Consider the following 24,390-nt stretch of genomic DNA (forward strand, 5'->3'; position numbering starts at 1 on the left):
TTATATTTCCGACTCCTACCAAAGAACTCAGGAAACTTCATGAACTAGAGAGCAATTTTCAATCTCCGAATAAGAGCTGTATCGTTGCTAACATAGGATAGTGCAACAATCTAATCACGCTAACATAGGATAGTGCAACAATCTAATCAACTTTTTCTTTCCTCAAACTCTTCATTTCAATGAGCATATACAAAATTTTGGTTCTTCAAGGTATCCCAAGAGAACAGCGCTGTTAGTGTATTGAATTCAGTGTATACAAGGTTCATGACTCAAATGAAACCAAAATAAATTGTGAAAAAAAGGCATTCCCTCATCTTAAAAAACTATATTCCTCGATACAGTTTTTCTACAAGAATGATTATACAACAAATCTGAGCATCTACCGTTGTTCCCATGGATAAAACTTTGTGCATCATTTGTACCATCCAGCTAGGAAATATCTCAGCACGAAACAGAAGCAGCATGCAATAGCCTGTTTACAAGAGGGTTACAGGGGCTATGAACAATATACCACACCACACAAAAATTCTAACTGAAGCAGGAAAAAAAGTGAAAATTTAGGTCATATATGTCGTCCTCAATAATTTTAATTAAACGATAATTAAGACTTAGAAAATTTTGCTGAAAAAAGAGTTACAAATATCACTTCATGTAGTTGCAAGTGTGAGTATCAGATGCAGATCAAGCATTTAGGTCTTATATGTCATTCTCAATAACCTTTTGAGACCTAAGCGTCATTTCCAAATCAGTAGCTTGAACATGACTAGGAAACAAAAGACCTCTAATCAAGTTTGGGTCAGTTTTTGCACATAAGCCGTAAACAGAATAACCCATTTCCCCATGCCAATGTGCCTGGATTACATTTTCCAGGCAAGACCAATGAAACACTAGGGTTTGCTTAAATCCTACTTGACACAAATTTAACTTGGAAGAATAGAAGGAAAAAGGAAAGGGAGAAGGGTGGGGATAGTGGGGTTGCGGGCAGCTAGGGGGAAAGAATAAAAGATAATAACTACCTGGAAAACAAGAAGATAAATACAAAGTGACTTTTCAGACTTCCGCCCAAGCTGTCTCAAGAAAAAATTAACGAGTGTCCCGTCATTTGTCCCAGTCAGCAATCCAGTTTGAGGGTCAAACCTAGACAGAAGATGCACAGATTTCAACCAGATAAATACAAGCAGGATGTCTAATAGAAGTCCTCACAATGAAAATAGGGAGAGGCTGTCAAAGCCTACCTCGGCAGGCGATGCCTGGGACATGGAATAAAGCCAGAGAGCTGGAGAAAAGCATGTCATATGTCATACACATTTAGGGGAATTCTAAATTATAACAATTTTTTAGTACACAGAGGGACAGAGAGAGAGATTGTGTAATAACCTGGGGCAGTGACAAGAGAAAGTTCAGCACTTGAGGCAGGAAGAAGATCAACAACGTTTCACTGAATCAAAAATTAAAGTTAATCATGAGGTATTCGATAACAACAGTGATACAAGATGATAAATCTGGGTAGAATGGTCTAGATGTGAATGCTTTGAACTCAATTGCTTGCTCTTTCCTGTTTCTAACAAAATAGATAATTCAGTTTACTTGGAAGTTCATTGTTACACGTAACATGCTTTCCTCTTTTCGCATTTTGTGATTAGTATTCCAAATTCCACTTCTTGACTGAATCTTTGTGCCCTCAGCAAATGTCTTCTAGCCCTCACAGATGAGAGCACCCTTGGAAGCCAAGTATGGCTATGAGTTTTGAGTGAAGAATTTATTCAAGTCAGACCAGCATAAAAGGACGAATCTAAGTTTCCACAGTTACAAATTTTGATGACATTCCCGGTATAGTTTAGTCATACTCATCATGCCTTGGTAGCCTTACACACACATGGGGAAGGCAAAGAAATTGCTTCTTTTGTTTGAGAAGAATAAAAGTGCAAGGTTATACCTATAATGGCCTAAAATTCCAACTACAGCCATGGTCATTCCAGCAAAGTATGTATAAGTGTCTCCAACAAAAACTGCGGAAGGATACCTATAATGAGCAAGACAACAGCCTGATTCAGCAAATTACTCTTTTATTAAGCAGGAGAAGACAAAACGATAAAGATACAGTATTAAATACCAGTTGTAAGAAAGCAGAGCCAAAGAGGTAGCTAGTAAGGGCTGAACTAGGTAGATAGAGAATGCATGTGCATGCTTATATTCAGGATCTGTTGATCCTCCTATTTGCATAATATTGTGTATCACGATCTGCAAACCCACAGTAACTATCATATTCCACAGCCAAAACAGATTTGATTTAATCTAACAAGCTTCTATGCTTACAGCTGAAGCAATAACCACTGTCTGCCCAACTTCAAGCCCATTTATTCCAGCATGAATATTGATGGAATTTGTGCAAAAAACAGCCAAGAGCCCCATATATAGTTTATATATCCATCCTGCCACAAGAATAAGTGGTCAACATTGCGAAACTATGAAGCAATTAGTATTAGTGCCCTTTGGAAGGCAAGGGAAGCTTACCAAGATCCAAAATTTCTATCCCAATATGTGGGGCAAGTGGCTTCGGTATAACTATAGTTGTGTGACCAGCATAAGCCATTAACAAAGGAAGTGCCGCAATTGATGGAAGTAGTAATTTCCTGCTCGTCCCAATCACATTGCATAACAAAAACAATAAGAATATGGGTGCGCGTGTGTGTATCCTTGGAGACAAACACAAACCCTGGAAAAAAGGTACTAAAAGATCATATACTCACACTCTCCACGGGACATCAAGAACATCATCAACAAATCCAAGCAATATCATGAAGCAGATAGATGCTAACGCTGCATTGTATTCCACAAGCCACTGCAGTATTAAAGTAGTTAGTAAATCAAATCTTCAATCATGAACTTGTACCAGTCACAAAATGTTGGAGCTAAACTAAATAGTCAAATACCTTGCTCAGAAATAATAAATAATACTTACATTTGAATCTGCTGTGAAGTTGAAGTATTGAAATAAGATTGCCAAGACCAAGAAGACTATGCCAACGACTATGCCCAATGACTCAGGCCTACATAGAAAATAGTGACATTGTCAACCAAAACGAAAAATATAGGTCGCATATAGCTTGCTAACAGTGCTCTGTCCCTCATATTGGATTTGACTTTACCACAACAAGCTTGGGAAACACTAGGTCAAATGCTTACTAAATCAACTTATAATGCAAAAAGCAACTATATACTATCCCTAGTTTGGATTGCTGATAGGAACCTTCACAAGCATATACACTTACAACAATATTTCCTAATAATTCCACCTGAGGCCCTGCTGAACCCTTTGCATCTAATTTTTTTAACGACCTGCACCATTATTCAATATAAATCTCAATTCCATCCATTTCAATAATCCTTCTTGCATTACCTCACCCTTCCACACAGGAACATATAGATCTCTATGTGCCATCTACTCAAAACATCCTCAACAATTTTTTTCCTAACTTATTCAACTGAATCAGTTAACGAGGTGAGAAGATACTCACTATCCTTTCCAACTGATGGAAATTCTGAAAACTCATACAACTTTCTCTTCATTTTCTACGTACCTCACAGGCTTAAGGTCATTTAATGTCTCAAACTAGCCAACTTACCCAAGCAACCCTTCAACAAGTCCCTGACTTCCTTCTATTAAAATCACCAAAGCTTTAATGGACAAACTTTGAACAAGTTATATGGTCATAGTTTCAAATGGCATGGCTTGTGTTTTGTATGGAAAGCAACAGTGTAAGCATTTCACCCAGCGGGCATACAAAAGGGAGATCAAACTTACACACATGGAAGTATACAATTGAAATAGAATTTCCTGTTGAAAAAGAGCAGGTCCCAATTCTACGAACTTCAATGAAAAACACATGGAAAAATAAAACCAAGAGTAAATGACATTATTGATTCATTTGATGGATTCCCATCTTAGTACAGAAGTATTCCCATAATCTATAATCCATATTCTAAATAGAGAAAATCAAATAGAACCAATAATCATGTCGCACAAGAAGACAAATCGATAAAAATCACAAATTTATCAGAAGCTCAATATATCCTTTTTATCGATAATACTCAGGGATAGCTCTTTTACTCAAAAACTGGCCTATTCATACTACTAGGAAATTTTATTAAGAAATCCTAACCCTACTGAAGTATCAGAGAGGTTAACATTTCCCTACAGTCAATTATTGATCAAATCCTGAAATTATTCCAGTTATCTAAATATAAAATCATAAATACCAAAGGATAATTACACCATTATCAAAAAAAAAAAAAAAAACTGTAACAAAAGGTCATATGTTATTTCTCATGAACAAAAGATACAGGAGGCTTGAGAAAATACCCCGTGGGGGGTTTGATGCAGGTCCACATCAATTCGCAAACATAGCAAAAGCTATTTTCCAAAGGAGATATATAGTACTCATCAAACCGGTTTGATAATTAATGAACAGGAAGTGCAGGATCCGAGAGAAGTCATATTTCGCACCGAATTGCATTAATATCAGAATTACAAAGGACTGAGGGTGGAATCATTACGTGTAGGAAAAGCATACTCAATCGGAATGAAAGATATCAAACAAAACCCAATTAGAGATTTGATCCGAAATTTAGTTACACCTGAACTCAAATCTAGAAGATCATTAGTGCACAAATTTGGTTAAAAAGCCCAAACATTTAAACCGACGCTTAATTATGCAGAAAACGCATCGAAAACCAAAATCCACCAATTAGCCACTTCATTAATCTACACGGTCGTTAAAATGAAATAAAGTCTCACACTTTGACGGTGCCCTGATCGGTGCCCTTCTTATTGATATCATAGCCAAACAGATTTCGCCTGAGAACATATCTGGACGCCACGGGGATCATTTTGACGGTCACAAAGAACCCAGCAAGGCTCATCACAGCATTGATGAGGATGGATCTCCTAAGCTCTGGCTCAATGTTGTAATGGCAGAAGATGAGATACAAGTAAGGGATGACGAACAGAGAGAGCTTGAGAACGAGGCCCCATTTTGGGGGTGAAATTGGAGATTCAGTAATGGCGGGCTCTTGGGGTTTTCGCGGTGCATTGTCCTTCACAGAGGTTTCTGCGGAGGCGTCACTTGAAAGTCTCTTCCGAGGAGCCATAACTCTGTTCCCCCGAGCTTTCCACGGTGGGCGCCTTTCTTCTATGGATGCAACGGCGACGCTGAAGGTTTATTCGTCACACCACCAATCTAAGAATGCCACCTCACCAATATTGTCCGCGTGGAATTCCCAGAATCAAGCTTTAATTTCAAATTCTTAAATTGTTTTTCAGATTTTAAACTCTAAATTTATTTTGGATAGATCTCAAGAGAGGATTACGATTTATCTTGAATTTGCGTTTAACAAATTTGAAATATACTTCTTCTTGCCCTATATATAAGCTTTAAATAACTTAATCACGTTTAATAAATTATCAGTTAAAATTAGTTAATTTTAATAATAGGTTAGAAATGCATCTTTTTTTTAAAAAAATTTGTCTTTATTTATTAAGAGAGTAAATAAGAGTCAATACATAAAAAAAATGATAAAATAGAATATATGGAAGTAATATTAATGTGAAATGTGAAATAGTACTAAATACAAATGTGAGTACTAAATACAGTCAATTAAAATAAGAAGAAAAATAATAAATATGCAGAGAAACTCAAAAATAAAATTTATATTTTGAATCAGACGCATGTTCGTGAAGCTTATATATAGCAGTCAGGCGATATTTAATTGATCAGGTTTACCAAATTGTTCGAGCGGCACGAGGAAGTTTAATGCAGACGATGAAACAGCTATGCCCCTCGTAGGATCATATCTTTTATGATCTGAAGGAGCCCTGGAAGCAAATAATTTTTCTCAAAAAATCAAATTGCTGGCTTTATTTATTTCCTTTTTTTTTTAAGCTTTAGGATGAAAAATATACATCTATGAAATCTATAGTAAATGTGATTGCTTTTCGATCTTTTGTTAAGGAAGTATTTAAGTAAAACTAAATCATAATTTTAAAAGTAATTTTATGACATATAAAATGTAAGTATATAAGAAAAATTTTATCTTGATTTTTTTAAAAAATATTTCTTAAAAACACTTTTTTCCATCTAAACACTTAAATGAATTTTCGACCAAAAAAACCGCGAAAATTGATGTAAGATCTAAGAAGGGAAGCACGGGAGTAGAAGTTGTACAGCTGGAACATTGAATACCTAGAAAATTGACCAGCATTTCGATTCGGAATCTTGATTGGTCAAAGCACTTGCACTGCCACATTACCTCTTATTCTTAATACAAGAGTTTGTTTGATTTTCAGTTTAGTTATAAATATAAGAATCTAATTCATTTTGTCTATCATATTTATTTATTTTTCTAAAATAATTCTTGCGATAATTTCATATATTAAAAATTCTATCAAATGGTAGTTCTAACTAATTACATGATTAGTAAAAATAATTTAAAGAATTCAAATCATATTTGTTACAAATAATTAACTAAATAGATTTTCTTAATTTATTGAAATTAATCAACTAGTTCTTATATTAAAGACTGAAAGAAGTACTTTATATCATGACTTTATACATTATATCAAAAGAGTTGCAAGAATAAACCTATGAATTAAAATTGTAAATTCATACTCCTTTGTTTTGTTTTTTGATATAAAAGTTATTTTATTAATTTAGTAAATTGAAAAAAAAAACTGAATAAATTACTTAGTTTCAAATTTCAATAAGTATGACCCAATTTTTTTTAAAAAAATTCTCCCATAACACTAAATTATGTGTTTATGAGTGATGGCAAAAAAAAAAAACCTCAAATCCTTAATTTAAAAAAATGATAAATATCAGAAAAAAAGTAAATTAAAGTTTTATATTTAGATTTAAAATCAATTGCTTAACTAACTTTTATCTTTAAAATCAGAGAAATATAAAACATTAAAATTTATTGGAAATTGTTGTATTTATAACCACAATATCATGATTTATGAAGTGCTTCCTTGTTTTGATGGCTGAAAAAAAAAAAGTATTTTCGTAGTCCAGTCGTTTCTTCATCATTACGAATAGTCAAATTATTTAATTTTTTTATCAAGACATTGAAGATTGATTATGCAGGTATAATATTGTGAAAGAGATAATATAAATTTATCAATATATTTATAAAATTTACAGTAAATCATATTACCTATAATTTGAATTTTTTTTAATTAGTACAATTGTGTAGCTGACTTTGTATCCAGAAGGAACTTCAGAAGAAAAGTGATGAATTTGGCTCAAAAATATTGCGTATGAACGAAAAATCTTTGTAGAAAAATCAAATTAGCAAGATATCAAGAACTTTAACCTCCCCCAGAGAACTATGAAACTAGCAACAGTTTTCTCATAAATAAAAGACTTGCAAGAGGAGAAAAATTATCAAGATAAAGTCAAACATAAAAATACCCACTACCCAAATAATGAACTAATTTGTCTTTGAAAACAAATCAATAGCTTCTACATCCCAACGTATTAGAAGCTAAAGTCAACACATTGAAATTAGCAACTCGTTCCTTGTTTTGCTTGATCTACTCATCCTAACAAAGGACCTGCATTTAACAAAAAATCCTCCCACTAGTTTGTGAGAACCCGGCCCCAGACCCATTAGCTGAATCCCTTCAATATTATCTACATAGCCCATGATAGGATCTGATATTTATACATAGATGAAGCTATCTTTCCTTCTCTCTGAACAGTTAGTGCTTAGAAAATGCTGTAAAAACTTACAGAAAAGGGAAAATTTAAAGGATCTCTTAAGATAAGTTGAACTGATTCCATAGACAGGGTGATCAGAAGTAAAAAGGGCATTATTAGATTTAGGACGCATTGGCAAGCCATATTCAAAACATCCAACAGGAAACTCTGCTTACTTTGAAATATTGGCTTATTCTAGGAATACCAAATTTGCTATAGATGTGGAGAATGAGTGGTATAATCTTCACATTCTACAGGAATCCCATCCAATCCAATCAAGCAAACCTAATCTGTAACCACTGTCAGATATTTTTAGGATGCCTTTGGTCAACTCTGAAGGAGTAAGGAGAGGTGAACTAGATTGCTACTAGATTGCAAAATAAAAATATGAACGATAGATTCATCACGTGTCTAACAAAATGCATTCCCACATACCTCGGAGGAAAATTTGAACATTGCTACTATATGGCTTAAGTCTTTAGTCTTCTGATTTTAACTTACAACCTGTTGGCATATTGCTGATGTGGTCGTCCTAAATGAATGTCTATTCTAACACATTTTAAGCAAATTGTCCTTTCATAAACTTGCTTCAGCAGCTCTTGTAAACCCAGATCTGGAAACATTAAATTCCCTCAAACTCTAAATAATAACAAACGGGGTTCTGAAAAGAACTTACCACGGTAACATACACAGGGAAGCCAACGAACAAAGGACAAGCTTCAAGCAAATGAACTTGCTATGGGAGTCTAAATACGAATTAAGCTGCGTTTCTGCTCAGCAAATACATGGTTTAGTTTTTCCAAGTGAAAAGGCGCATCTTCATATTCTAATTTCTGCCAGATCAACTGGGACCACGAGAAGTTAAACTTGCTCAGAACTAAAGCACAAATGTGAAAACCACCTTTACTCACCAGAATGGATTCTAAAACTTAACATGCATTGGGCAAAGGAACCTTACCTTCCACACTGAAACACCCATAACATTAAGATAGGAGATTAATAGCAGATTATACTCTCAATCAGCGCAGGTGCTTATTGTGATAAACATCTGGCACTAGAAAGAGGAGACCATCAAAATTCAATTTTATGATCTATCATTAGTGTGCCATGCACAATGAGAAACTGTTACAGCTTATTATTTATAGTATCACGAGTAACGCTAAAATACCACACTGCTTTCTATCTCACTTTCTCGCATGCATAATCCTAAATAAAAAGCACAATGCGACAACGTGACGGCAGATCCCAAGATTCAGATATGCCCATCCAAGGTCAATTCGGCGGTAACAGAAAACATAATTTCACTCGGAATTTACCATCACCAAAATTAACAACGACGAAGCCCAGGCACGATTCGCACCTAGAAAAGAGAAACTCCGAAACGTCCACAACATGGTTCAACCCCAGTGAATCGAAAGTTCAGAGAATTTTAAATCCGACGGACAAAAATCCAAACCAACCCTAAACCCAAGCCTCTCAATTCTCAAATAGGCGGTGGAATAGCTCACTAAATTCCTGATAGATTTCATATTAGTAAGAGACTACCCCACTCGACTGCTGGAATAGCTCAGTTGGTTAGAGCGTGTGGCTGTTAACCACAAGGTCGGAGGTTCAAGCCCTCCTTCTAGCGAATTTTTTATGCTTTTCTCTCCAATAGAACAGGCCGCGCGAACGGTTCTACTAAACGATTTTTGAAATACACAACAATGGTCAAAATACTTATCTTTACAACATAACAGGTCATGCGAGCGGTTCTACTCTCCATTTTCTAAAATAAAAAACACAGGCCATGTGACGAGGCGGTGCTTTAAAAATGTTTATCCTCTATTTGAGTGGAGAGGAAAATTTAGAAAAAGAAAGAGAATAAAAGAAAATAGAAAAAAATTCAAGAAATAATATTTGTATTCTTCCTGAGAAAACATATGGAGGAAAAAAATAGAGCAGATGTCCCAGACTCACAATGCTTATACCCTGATTTATGTTATATTTCATGTTATGAGTTATAACAAAACCATACAAAAATAAATACTATCAGAGTATTTTTCAAGTAAAAATGTTTGAAAAATATATTTTTCATATTTATATATTTTAAAATCAAATAATTTTATATGCCTAAAAATATTTTTTAAAATAAAATAATAAAAATAAATTCAAATAAAAAGGAATAATTAAATGATAAGTTGAAATTTTTTTTTTTTTATATTTGTGTAGACTTAAAAATAATTTAAGAGAAATATATTTTCCAATATTTGGCAAGGTGGTTTGATGGGGTTGGTTGGATGAGAAGACCGCAATGAAAGTCACGAGTTGGCTGAGGTGAGAAGATGATACTCCTCCGGCCTTAAATATATGATCCTTATACTAATATATATAAGGGTCTTATATTTAGAATCGGAGGAGTATAGTAAAGGATAATGGTAGATGAATTTTTGAGTGAAAAGAAAATTTATTACCATAGCATACAAGACTAACACTAAAACATAAATTATACCACCTCCAGTTTTAATATAAAACATAATTGACTAATTTGAATAGATTAAAAAAAACTAAATAAATGATTTAATTATAATATATGTTATTATCTTTTTGAAATATTTATATATATCATTAGATTACACTACTTCCCGTCCTTCATGTAAGAGCTAGTTTTATATTTAATTTAATCTTAAATATAAGACCTTAATCTACTTTGTCTCTTATATATATTTATTTTTTCTAAGGTAATCCTTATAGTAGTTATATATGTTAAAAGTTTCATATTAATTCTAGTTAATACACATTACTAGCAAGGGTATTTTAAAAAAGATTTACCTATATATTATAAATAACTAATTTAACTAATTTTTTTAATCAACTCAAGTTAGTCAACTAGGGCCCTGTTTAGATTAGCATTTAAAATCACTTATAAGTACATTTTACGTAAACTAAGATAAAACTCCTCTCATATATTTATCTCATATTTCATAAATCACGATTAAAAAACTACTTGTAAACCATTCCAAACAAGCCTTAGTTCTTATGTTAAGAACCAGAGGTGGTACATCAGTTTATAAATAAGGCAAATTAGTATTAAAAAAACATAAATGCTTTAAAGTATTATATTAAGGATTTTAGGTAGTATTCCCTCCGTTCCTTATTATAAGAGACATTTGATACTTATGGCATGTTCCTATATATAAGAGACACTTACAAGTTGTCTCTACTTTTTTGTGTTGATTTACTATATTACCCATATTTATTATCTCCAACTCACACTCTCTCTCCCTCCCACTTCTCTTTCTTTTAATAATTTAATTGTTCTCTCTCATGCTCTCTCTCCTTATTAATGAGGGTATTTTTGGAAAAAAATTATACTTTTTACACATTAATTGTTCTTAACTAATTTTAACTGTTTTTTTAATCAACGTACTTCGGTTATTTGTCTCTTATAATAAGGAACGGAGGGAGTATTAATCAATTTATTCGCCCCCGTATTAAATTGATGATTCATCATTTTTGTCTCTTTTATCATTTCTGCCCTTGGAAAAGGGGGCGAATGATGAAAAATCGGTTTTATATTGTTTGATGTTTCCTTAGTTGAAACGAGCATCAGTTTCTATTCCCAGGGAAAAAAAGAGAAAAAAAAAAGAAGATTACCTTGAGTTCATTGGCCCTCTCATGAATAACACCAATGCTTCGGAAGGTTGTGGTTTCTCTGAATGCAGGAACTTATTGGCTCCTTGAGTATGAAGACACACTGATAATTCAAGAAACGGTGAGAAAAAGAATGGAGGAGGATGACTGTCCATTCAAATAATTGGGAAGTTATTAAGCAATGTCAAATTTCAAAATTAAGCCACTGCTTGCAAATTTGATAGCATAAAATAGAGGTTTTGTACCTGGAAAGTCCTTAGTCTTGTGTGAAGCTTCCTGTGATCGAGTGTCTCACACTTAGTTTCAAGTAATTAACCCCAAAAAAACAGAACCACATTCTCCTTATTCTGGGCATGCATCTCTGTTTATTGATAAAACATCATAAAATATCAAATTAATTTTACTTGGATGTACAAGCAAACAGAATGCAAAGCACTAGGAAAGGATAAGCGCACCCAAGACCTCGAAGCGATCCATCAGCAGAGAAGTAAAGCCACCGACAAGAGGTTCCTTAATCTGCTAGCTTCAATTCTAACTTAGGCTCATTAAACAGTTGATAGTTGTAAATGTAAATATTTCATTCCGACTTCAGGATTCCACCTTTCAAGAAAGAGGATCGAAAGAAAGGTGACAAGCTCTTCAAACATCTTTTGCAAGAGTTAAATATAGTACATTCAAGAAAAAGGGCAGCAATGAAAATTGTGAAGAAATGAATCTCAATGATACCGTAATAAACTACACCACATTGGCTGAGTCTTCTTTGCCATCAAGACTGACTTCTGTAATAGCACGGTCAACCTACGAATGGGATTATAGGAAACATTTCAAGAAAAACGTTAGCACGGAGGAGACAAAGGAAATGCAAGTAGAAAGATAAGGAACATATATCAATATCAAAAGGCACAATTGCTTCAGCTGTAGCCAACAATTAAACATATAGTCATCACTTACTCCTTCAATTTTCATGTATGCTTACTGAGGTAAGCAAATAAGCACTGAAATATGAATAAAGAGTGCACAAAATGGTTCTGGTCATTGACTTCATCATGGACTACAATTAATAGTATCGCCATTACAAAAATGAAAAATTTTTGTAAACATAATTGACTAATGGAACTTGAGAATTGCTCCATCATATCGCTTACCAAAAAGGAATGCAAATATTCTTGGAAAGGGAATTCACCAACTCTTGCTTAGATTGATTAGTCAGACTTTAAAAATAAAACCATCAGTATTGCTTACTTGTTCAGAGATAAATAATTATAAGGTCAAAGTAGTAAGAAACGGAAAAAGTGGGAGCACTGAAGGGCAAGGCTGTTCTGTAACTTCCTCCTGCAAACTTTCAGCTTTTGGAATTGAAAAGCCATCACCAGATGATTCATTTATCAATAGGGTGAGTAAGATAAGAACCAAGAAGACAACGATAGAGATTCTGGCCCAAAAATTAGACATTCGCGACCATTTCCGTCCAACAATTATAAAGATGTTTTTCCTCTTTCGAGGAGAATTTCTTTTTGGCGTAGTCATGAGTTTCTTTTAATAAAAATCCTGGGACGGCATTTGTCCCTCTCGAGAAATAAGTCAGTATTTATCACGAACACTCTAGCAATAGCCAAGTCATAGAATAATGCAAGCATCGAGGTTCAAATTCACGGACTTGGATTCTTGGAACAGGAGTGTAGGAAGAACAACTTCAAATCATAAGAAAATTGTTACCTCCATCCAAAGTAATTAAGAGCGAAAACCACAATACCTGGAGATTTTGTTGCGAACAAGCAAGTTATTCTTGAAAAGCCAAAAAATTTCAAAATTCGCAACACTCACCATGCAAGATAAAAGAAAAATTAATGTTAGAGATGCACTTCCTGACATGAATCAAGATTGATACCAGACAATGCATTTGGAAAGCAAATGAAAGATAAAGTATCAATCAATTAACAAGTACAGTTAAACAATCATCATAAATGCAGCATCTACCGAAAAAAAAAAACGACAAAGTATATAATAAAAAAATTCTCACAACAACAAACTAACAAAACCTACTTTTCAACAACAAACAATGGTTGTGTTAAGAGTAACAGACTCAAAACCATTACGAAGCTGTAGGTAGCCAAAAAGGAAATCTTTCACCTCTCCAAGAGACCTGCGCCAAAGCCAGAAAACAAATTAACCCCTCCCTGTAATAAAAGGTTGATGCTCCAAAGGGTACCCAGCCCATGCATTGAAAAAACTCCACTTTCTCTTTCTTTCTTTCTTTCTTTTTTGAATAAAAATCACTTAATTTTGTGGGGGAAATTAGTTTTAGAAAATTTTACAATGTTTAAACTTTCTGAGAAAGAATGCGGATTTCTCATTACTTTGAGAAGCTACTTAAGCTTCCAAAAATAATGAGATGCGGCAGATCACATAGAATATTACCAGTATTCAGGGTAATCAGCAAAAGAAAAACGCAAACCCAAGGGCAAGATGGTCAAAAACAGTTAGTGATGTAAAGCACAACTATAGGAAGCTAAAAGGGATGAAACATCACACCTTTGTTTTCATAGGCTACAGGTTCCCCATGGTAGAGTGGTCATAGGCATTCCATGACCTAAAGAATAACTAAAGGCAGCAAGACATGAAAATTGGAACAGATGAAAGCATGACGTGCACAAAAGGCGAGCCTGCCTTGTCAGTAACCACAACATCCTTATAGGCTACGATGTACTCCAAAAACAAGCGAGGATAAGGTTTCCTGAGAAATTTGGGTAAATGGCAATAAAGAAGCACAAAACTCGGTATCCCATTGGAAATTTATGAATTGTCCAAGGGCTACACGATAATTCGTGACAAATCAAAGGGATTTCTCCCTAATAGGTCACGATAGCTCCTTTGTTTGAGTAGGATTAATCAGTTCATCTCCTACTTCAACACTTATCACCCCAAATTCTACAAGCAACCCTGACCCTCCTCTTGTAAGGAATAATCATAACCTCAATGGACTTTAGGTACCATCTTAAGACAAGATCTTCCATCACGCACACACCTCTCGATTTGCCCCAAATATCATAATCAATTGCCGATAGCCTACTTTCACCTCTCCAAGAGACCTATGCCGCTTAAAGCCATGAAACAGATCAATCTCTCCCTACAATAAAAGGTTGATGCTCCAAAAGGTACCCCAGCCCCTTGCATTTGGGAGGAAAAAACTCCATTTTCTCTCTTTTTGAAAAAGAACACTAAATTTTGTGAAGAGAAATTGCTTTAAGGAAATTCTACACGGTTTAAACTCTTTGAGAAAGAAAGTAGATCCCTCATTACTTTGAGAAGCTACTTTAAGTAGCTTCCAAAAATAATCAGATTCAGCATATAAGATAGAATATTACAAGTATTAGCAAAAGGAATACTCAAACCCAAGAGTAAGATAGCCAAAAACATACAAGAACAACTATAGGAAGCTAAAAGGGATGGAACATCACATCTCATTTTCAGAGACTACAGATCCCTCATGGTAGAGTGGTCACAGGCATTTTGTGACCTAAAGAATAACTAGAGGTAGCAAGACATGAAAATTGGAACAAATGAAAGGATGACGCGCACAAAAGGCAAGCCTGCCCCATCAATAACCATAAAGTCCATCTAGGCTATGATGCACTCCAAAAACAAGAGAGGGTAGAAATTTGGGGGAATGGAAAGAAGCCCAAAACTCGATATCCCATTGGCAATTCAAGAATTGTCCAAGGGCTACACAATAATTCGTGAGAAATTAGAGGGATTTCTCCCTACTAGATCACGATAGCTCCTTTGTTTGAGTAGGATTAATCAGTTCATCACCTACTTCACTCATCATCCCAAATTCTACGAGTCGCCTTGACCCTCATTTTGTAACGAATAATCATAACCTCAATGGACTTTAGGTACCACCTCAAGACAGGATCTTCTATCACGCACACCGCTCAATTTGCCCCAAACATCATGATCAACTGCCAATAGCTTACTTTCACACCTCCAAGAGACCTATGCCCCTTCAAGCTATGAAAGAAATTAACCCCTCCCTATAATAAAAGGTTGATGCTTCAAAGAGCACCCCGCCCATGCATTGAAAAAGTTTCAAAATTCACAACAGTGCTATGCAAGATTTAAAAAAAATTGATGTTAGAGATGCCTTTCCAGACATGAATCAAGATTGATACCAGACATCAATTAAGCACTACAGTCAAACCATTGTCATATCAATATCAAAAGGCATATTGGTTCTTTAGCTAAAAGTTAAACATATAGTCATCAATTACTCCTTTGATTTTCATGTATGCTTACTAACAGAGGTAAGATAATAACCACTGAAATATGAATAAAGAGTGGACAACAATAATAATATCGCTATAACAAAAATGGAAATTTCTGTAACCATCATCGAAGGATATAACTTGAGAATTGCTATAACATGTGGCAAAGTAAAATATATTATTTCGGGGCCTACCAAACAAGAATGCAGAATATTCTCACACCTCTTGCTAATAGACTCCAGATCCCACCAACCCATTACCTTGAAGAGTAAAGATCAAAAGAAAAACTCAAACCCAAGGGTAAGATGGTCAAAATAAGAAAGCTAGATTTACATGTAAAAGCTATTAACATTTTTTCTCATAGCAGTGCGAAAATACCAGTCCCTTTTTCTTACAGAAGAAGAAATATCATAAGAAATATCGCAACAGTAAACAGGATAATGAAATGACTACTGAAACATTTGCACTTACCAGCTTCCCGCTCTAGACGGCAAATAAACTCAATGGGCGCCCAACTTCCCATCCGCACTCCCTTGAAACTTCATCGGAACCACTGACCCATTTCGATGGTCACGTTCCTCGTTGTTAGATGCATTACCTGCATTTGAAACAGAAAACATAACTGATATAACACAAGTTTCAACACCATGTCAACATATTCGTGCTGACGCAACTTGATAATACATTTTAATTCAATATGGCTAACCATCACATTCAAAGGGATCAGAAAACATATAACGTTTGCATTTTAGAACTAACCCTATCGCTTTAAAGGGATGAAACGAATCGCACTAATACAACAGTTACCGGAAGATAAGATAAATACTAACACAAATGAAAGTTTTGACCCTACCAGCTTCCCTCGTCTTGGAGACCTCCCCAAGGCCACCCCAACTTCCAGGCGTTACAAATAAGCGCCAAAAAGACGCCAAGAATTTTTTGCCTGGCGGGTTTGGAGAACATTGAAAAGCCATTCCGCCCCAAATTGCCTTCCTCTGTCCTCCAAATTCCTGCCGGACTCCTCAATCCCCTTTTGCCCGTTCGAGTCAAACTAGCCGTTTCTGATTCCATGAACTTTCTTCTCCGGAAAATAATTTTTTTAAAAAAAAATCTTTTTTTTGCTTAGGAAAAAAGGTTTTTCTTAAATATTAAGAGTTAAAAAATCTTACGAAGTTTTCTGTCATCATTAATAATAAACGATAATTTTAAAATTAATTATTTCATTTTCACCTCTTTAAAAAGTTATAGCGGAAATTTTTCAATTTCTTACAAGATGTAAATTGAAAATCTTTTATTGGGAAAAAACTGAAATTATTACAAGCCAGCTTTAATTCCAAATGGTGAAAATTTATTTTTCTAGAAACCATTTATCAGTAGCAAACCTTTTAAATTAGAAAAACATGTCCAATTCTAGAAAATGTTGGAATATCTCGCCTGAATCAAGAATAGTTAATATTGTAAATTACTCCGATTGCCCTCTTTCTTCGTAATGAAAAGCCATGTGAATTAAAATCCGTGGCATGAGAAAAAATAATTTATTTAAGACATATCTTTGAATAAAAATTTATAATTTGATGTAAAATTAGAAGTTAAAGATTAAAAAAAGTAATTGTTCGTAAATATATTGACCTCCCTTAAATATATTGACCTCCCTTATGTTTTTAGCTGATAGTGATAAAAATATTCAGTTAAGAAATATAAAATAGAATTTTAAAAAATACCATATTAAAATAAAAATTTAAATAGAGAAAAATAAATTATTTTATTTCTCGTGATTTTAAATTGATGATTCATCATTCTATTCTCTTTGATCATTTCCCGCCTAGCCAAAGGAAGGTGAACGATGAAATATTGGTCTAGGTAGTTCTCTTTCTTTTACCTGTTTTTGTATTGTTTGGAGTTTTCCCGAAAACAAAAGATTACCTTGAGTTCATTGGCCCTCTCAAGAATAATATCCACTGCTTCGGAATGCTGTGGTTCTGTGAATGCAGGAACTAATGAAACTATACCACACCGGTCCAGGCTTCTTTGCCTCCAAGACCGACTTCTATTATAATAGCAAAGTCGACCTACGAATGGGATTATTGGAAACGCAGAGGAGAAAAAGGAAACATGCAAGCAGAAAGATGCAGAACACATCTCAAATATCAAAAGGCATATTTGGTTCAGCTGTAGCTAAAAATTAAACATATAGTCATCACTTGTTCCTTTAATTGTCATGTCTGCTTCCTAGCAGGTACCAAGCACTGAAATATGAATACAGAGCGGACAAAATGGTTCTGGTCATTGACTTCATCTGGGGCAACAATACTTGTATCGCCATAACAAAAGTGGAAAACTTTTGTAAACATAATTGACTAATGGAACTTGAGAATTGCTTCAGCATGAGCATGGCACAAAGCAGAATATATTCCTTTGGGGCCTACCAAAGAGGAATGCAGAATAGTCTCACACCTCTATTTAATAGACACAAGATCCCTCCAACCTATTTACCTTGAAGAATGAGGGGCAAAAGAAAAACTCAAACCCGAGGGTAAGACGGTCAAAAAACATTCGGTGATGTAAAGAACAGCTAAAGGAAGCCAAAATGGATGAAACATCACACCTCGTTTTCATAGACCCCAGATCCCTCCAATTTGTTACCTCGTTCAGCATGCATAAAGTTCAGCAACACCCCAGCGTGATAAAAATATGAGCACAGCCAGGCATAGGTCTCTCTCTCTCTCTCCGTGGTGAAAGACATGTCTCATTTTAATGGCTAAAAATTATTCTCACTTAAATCTCGGGCAGGTAGTTATTCAAAGATATTTAGAGCTGGATGAACTTGACAGAGTTATGCATCTAGATGACACCAGGTTATCATAGACCATTTAATTTTCCGAAAGTATATTACCATAACAAGCCAATGGGGTTAAAATATATTCTTCCGGCCCTTAATATAGGACCCAATTGTTGAGTTGATTTTGATCTTAAATATAAGACCTATTTTTTATATTTATCAATTTTCTCTAAATTACCCCTATAAATACTCTTTCAACCATAATCAAGTAGAAGAATAAGAGAGAGTATTAAGAAAGATGATTATGGTATTTTAAGAAAAACGTGTCACATTTATTATAATTAACTAACTTACCTAACTTCTTTAATCTAATCAAATTAGTTAAATGGGTCTTATATTAAGAACTGGAGGAGCATCATTTTATCCTCCTGAAAAGCAACTTTAAGTAGTAGCAAATTGAGGCGTGTGCGAGTGTATAAACCAGAAAAGGAATTTGATTGTTATTAAACAACTAAAACCCCTTGTGGGGTGATGAGATGAAACACTGTCATGCCACATTATTTTCTTGATGAGTAACTAGAAAGGACCGAAAGAGCGATATTACAATTAATGCGTTCAATTCAAATGCACCTCTATTCTGCTGTGCACAGTATTATACATCATCGTAAGCCCCTTCAAGATTTCCCATATGAGTGTTGACGATAGACCTTCACACAAAAATCTGAAGGGTCAAGGAGATCTATTACTTGCTGAGCTAATTGATGCAACATGGTTAATTTTGATCCGCTCCTCCAAAGAGATTTGATAATCAAGAATCTTACTCTTTATGACTAGAATCGATGATTAAAAAAAAAAACAGAGAGAGAGAATATCAGTTTGAAATAAAAATGTTAAGTGAACGAAATTGTCGAGTTTAATATCATCATTTCATTTAAATCAGAAAGATAAGGGAAAAAATCGTACAGTTGAAGCATGTAAAAACTGGAAAGTGATCAACTTTACATTTAATATATTCCCCAACAAGCCGCCCAAAAAATGGCTCAGTGGTGGCTCCAGACACATTTCACTGTTCACAACAACTTATTGGCTCCAAAAAAAAAAACTCAACGGCTTGGGTTTAGCCGGTTTTACACTTGGGCCTTCAACGTGATGTCATTTTCACCCAATTTTGGAGCCAAAACCTGTTAACAAATTTGAATTTGAATTTCAAAACTCCCACTGATTTAAGAGACAGACCCGCCTACCTTGTATCATTCTCTTCTTCGGAAGAAAAAACGCTGCAGATTAACAGATTGTGTTCTTCCTCTATCAAACACGGCAACAGCATCCATGGGTATATTATTTCGTGTCTTTATTCCGAAGCATCACACACTAATAAGTGGGTGTTCGTTCGGTACTATGTATTAATTACAATAGATGCTTTTGTATATTGATTTTGTATCATTCTCGTAACCATTAATGGTAGAAGCCAAATCATTTTATGCATTTATTAAATTATTATATTATTAGATATTGTAATATTTACATTGTTAGTAATTCCCAGGTGAGTTAATATGTTTTCAGTTTCGTACCATTAATGCTCCTATATCCTCTTCCACCCATAACTTGCGGTAGGTGTCAACTCCTCATTTTCATTAATGCTAATCCAACCTAACCATCTTTACATTCTATATATATGCGGGACCATATCTTGTGCCTTTTCTGTGGATGCCTACCGCAAGTTAATGAAAATGCTTTGTTTTTCTGAGGTGCTGTGAATGGCTCGACATGGATCACCCCTACTTTCCACACTACATGAAGGTGTCTTTAATGGTGCGATCATCGTCAAGGTTGAGAGACTGGTTATGCGGGATATGGTGGTTGGAAATCATGGCAGACTTCATCCTATCAAGCAACTTGTGGTAGTCGACATTGTTATGTGTGACAAGCAGGTATTAAGTTTGTGTTTTATTAATCTGTTTTTTCTGCGTTCCATGTTTGGAAATCATCTCTTTGTCAATCTGTTAATCTGCAAACAGAACACACGTATGCTTGTGCTTCTAAGTGATGATCATGCAATCGAGAGGCATTCATGGAGGTTCCGTGAAGAAGGTTGTTTCTTGATGTCAAACTTTGATGTTGGGGCTGGTGCTAAAGGTTTTTATTTTAATTATTTTATGCAGGAATTTGAATTTCAAGTTCTATTCCTTATGTCATTGTGGTTGATGACAATAAACTTTCTTGTATGATAGGTCTGTTTCACATGTTACGTGTTTGCTCCATGGTGATACTGCTGAACCTGCTTATGTGACACTCCGGGCATTTAAGGGGAGGGTGGATGTTTTCATAGTCATCCGGTTTGTTATGCAACGCGTGTGTTTCGAAGTCCACCATATAACCTGGACAACCATAAGAGGGAGGAGAAGTAGTAAAGTAGCATGGGGTTCAATGAAGATGTTAGGGCAGGTAGGATAAGTTAGGGGAATGTAATTTGTGTGTAGTTGTACTATCTTCAAGCAATGTTTATTCTGACATTAATTCCTGTTAAATGTATCTTGTACTCTTATCCTATAACGGTATGTTGTTCCTCTTTGGATACATGATTCACGATTATTAACCCAACTTTGAAATTCCCCTACATGTATTGGTAATCTGGGCTTCGTTAATACCTTTGGTCTATTATGTTTTATCACATGGGCTAAGCCTAAGCCCATTTAAAAGACAAAGTATAACTGTTAACTAAATGAAGTTGGAGTTATTAAAACATCTCATCGAAATGGTACTCATCGTAATACCATCACAGCAGTTCCGCAAGCTTGCAAGAAAACCCTAATCATCTACGACATCAAAATTGGGAAGAAAAGGAGCCAGGACGTGAGAAAAGTTGTACCCAGCGCCAATAATTTCCATTGGATGCTATTGATGTCTGCTCCCATCTCTTGATATTCTTGATCTTCATCCGTCTCCCTCATTCTGTCAACCATCTCCATCATCTCTTTCAATTTTGTTTGAAGTTCTATTTTATCCAGGAACAACTCGTCCATGTGCTCTACCAATGTATTGATGACATTTTTCTACCTCTCCTCCAATACGGGGTCTGATGACATTCAAAATAACCACAGCCCCCTGTAGATATGGTAAATTTAATATTTCAAGATTTCCTATGAATCACTACATAAATTTTTTACTCTTACCTCCCAGTAGCTTGATGTCGCCTTCCATGGTGGGACTATAGGTCTCAATCGCACTCTTACTATCTATATAATACCTGTTCAATGTAAGTTGCCCTTCCTAAATGTATATTATTTTATTATTTAATTCTGATTATCCCTTTTTACAAGCATCGACATGTCTCTTTCTCACTGAAAAGGTTTTTCCGAAGAGGTCTAACAAATAGGTCATGGTTTAGATTTTTGTCAGTCAAATTTTTTAGTGATACTCGCTGTTTGAATTTTTTATTTTTGATTTGGTTAATTTATCCAGAAATACAATCTTAGTCATGCCTTAATATGTTTTACCATTGACATTGTGTGCTATTCCCCAACACGCCACTAGATTCAGGCACCTAACAACATATCCATGATCAACTACATTTAGGATATTCTCTTGGATTGAAATTTAGATTAAAATGCGAGTATCTTTATCGATGCTGATATATTATTTGTTGCAATTTATGTATATGGTTGATATCTAACATCAATTAATTATCACATGCCCACTACCATACGTATTCCAATAATATATCTCCAGATTTGTAATTTAGACCTATATTTAAGTTCCTTCATAACACAGTCCATAATAATTGCACATTCAACAGATGTACATATAAATCACTCCCCACTGTTTCACATAATATAGGCATAACTGAACTGAATATTAATACAATAACAAATACATAGAGGTTGACGACAAAACATTAGTCACACGAACACATTGACACTTACATGGTTAAAAGTGAAATCCTCTCACAGTCCATAATAATTGCATATTCAACAGACATACATATAAATACCTCCCACTACTTCTCACAACATAGACATAACTGAACTGTAGATTAATACGATAAAAAATACATAGAGGTTGACGACATAACATTAGTCACACGAACAGACACTTACACAGTTAAAAGTGAAATACATAGAGGTTGACGACATAACATTAGATTGACATGCCACTTAGAGTGATTATAGTCTTCAGTCATTGTCCTGTTTAGTCATCTGGAATGACAAAACCGAGTTCGTTACCTAGATCTGAACTACATGGTAGATTCAGATCAAAGTCATGTGCTGGCCTCTCAACCACGTTTGTTTGAGCATCATCTCTATTATCTTGGTTTTGGTATGATATTGCTCTGTATATAGTGTAGTTTGTTCTTCTCCTAACTCTTCTCTGGATTGGAGTCACCATCATGTAAGCATGAGACCACAAGTCGTGGATGGTGAGTGATTCATTGAGAGAAGTAGGCATTACTGCAGTCACGTAGGGATTAAAATGTCGAAGGAAGTTCATGTAGTCAGTGTAATCCAAGTAGTTGTACCTGTTTGCAATATCCCAGCTTTGGCTTCTGAAACCCTCATCACGGAGGTAACCATAGATGATCCTTACCATTACATAGCGCAACCCATACCAGCTTGCTGACCCTACTCGTGTCTCACCCATTGCTGTTATGTCGTATTGAAGACTACTGGTGACTGAATCAGGTCTAGAGTATAATGTGAGTGGTCCACACCGTACCCGGATGTATGCAACACCTTCAGCTCTCCAGTGCGCCATTAAGTCCCTAAGATGTGTTTGGTTGATCTCCTGGACCATTCGCATTCTGATGCAGGAAGTTTTGCACTGAGGAGATTGGATGTGGTATCTAATGTTGTGGGGGCTTCCTTTATATCCTGTTATTCCAGGTATCTTTTCTATTATCATAGTTTTTTTTCCATTAAACGCATATTCTCTTGTCTTATACTATTGCTTCATTTGTGTATCGTAGGTTTACTACCTTTGGTAGTTGTGTGATAACATTCACAGAGTATGTATAGTCTGTTATATGCCTGCTTTAATTTAAGGTGCTGCAGGCTCATTAAATGCTCAAGTGGAAGAGACAAAATGTATATTTTGTGAGGTAGGAAGTTTTGCACAGAGATGATTGGATGTAGTATCTAATATTGTGGGGGCTTCCTTTATATCCTGTTTGTAGGTATGGGGTTCAATGCAATTCTAATATTTAAATTAATCTTGATTATTAAAATATAGTTTTCTCTTTCTATTTTTTGGAAGACCACCTAGATATATCCATTAGTCGTCAATTTCAACCTGTGAATTTCTGGACATAATCATTATGATATATTATACCTTGTAGTAATGATTTATGCTCTGTTTGATATGATTGGTTAGTATTAGTGATCTATTCCAGAAGCTTATTTATTACTTTTTCATTATATGACCATGCAAAGAATTTAGTGATAATTTATTTCATATTACTTCCCTGATCGCACTGACAGTTTTATAAAATCCTTTTATTGTCCACCTACTTGTATGGATGACTTAATGAGCATTTTCTGTTGTATCATTATATGATTATATGATGCTTTTTTAGACACTTGTATATTTCAAATCACCCACTGAATAGGAAGTGAAGGTTGATGCATGATAATTTCTGGGTTTCACATTAACTTCATCTAATTAACAATCTTCATAGATGGCGACGATTTACTAAGATGGGTAGTCATAAGTACCCTGTTATTCCAGGTATCTTTTCTACTATTATAGTTTTTTTTATTAAACGCATATTCTCTTGTCTTATACTATTGCTTCATTTGTGTATCGTAGGTTTACTACCTTTGGTAGTTGTGTGATAACATTCACAGAGTATGTGTAGTCTGTTATGTGCCTGCTTTAATTTAAGGTGTTGCAGGCTCATTAAATGCTCAAGTGGAAGAGACAAAATGTATATTTTATATAATATTATTTTAAATGCTTCAAG

At 34.8% G+C, this 24,390-nt stretch overlaps 1 protein-coding gene, 1 long non-coding RNA gene and 1 other non-coding gene across 3 annotated transcripts; 1 reads left to right on the forward strand and 2 right to left on the reverse strand.

Annotated features, from left to right (window-relative positions):
- Positions 1–130: 130 nt before the first annotated feature.
- LOC114724456 (UDP-N-acetylglucosamine--dolichyl-phosphate N-acetylglucosaminephosphotransferase) lies at positions 131–5,170 on the reverse strand. The gene is made up of 11 exons (XM_028910805.1): positions 4,799–5,170; positions 2,963–3,050; positions 2,751–2,842; positions 2,515–2,633; positions 2,317–2,432; positions 2,114–2,241; positions 1,937–2,023; positions 1,378–1,438; positions 1,236–1,276; positions 1,017–1,137; positions 131–472 (listed from the first exon to the last, which is right to left on the reverse strand). The coding sequence occupies exons 1-11, from the start codon at positions 5,149–5,151 to the stop codon at positions 413–415; spliced, it is 1,266 nt and encodes a 421-aa protein (XP_028766638.1). The 5' UTR covers positions 5,152–5,170; the 3' UTR covers positions 131–412.
- Positions 5,171–7,410: 2,240 nt separating this feature from the next.
- Positions 7,411–9,359, reverse strand: LOC114724491 (uncharacterized). Its single transcript, XR_003738316.1, has 2 exons — positions 8,716–9,359; positions 7,411–8,602 (listed from the first exon to the last, which is right to left on the reverse strand). It is a non-coding gene; the product is annotated as an uncharacterized LOC114724491 (long non-coding RNA).
- On the forward strand, positions 9,314–9,387 carry TRNAN-GUU (transfer RNA asparagine (anticodon GUU)). Its single transcript has one exon. It is a non-coding gene; the product is annotated as a tRNA-Asn (tRNA).
- The last annotated feature ends 15,003 nt before the right edge of the window (positions 9,388–24,390 follow it).

The sequence above is a fragment of the Neltuma alba genome, unplaced genomic scaffold, assembly GCF_004799145.2.
Source record: "Neltuma alba isolate B1F8T4 unplaced genomic scaffold, ASM479914v2 tig00012190_pilon, whole genome shotgun sequence".
Lineage (NCBI taxonomy): Eukaryota > Viridiplantae > Streptophyta > Magnoliopsida > Fabales > Fabaceae > Neltuma > Neltuma alba.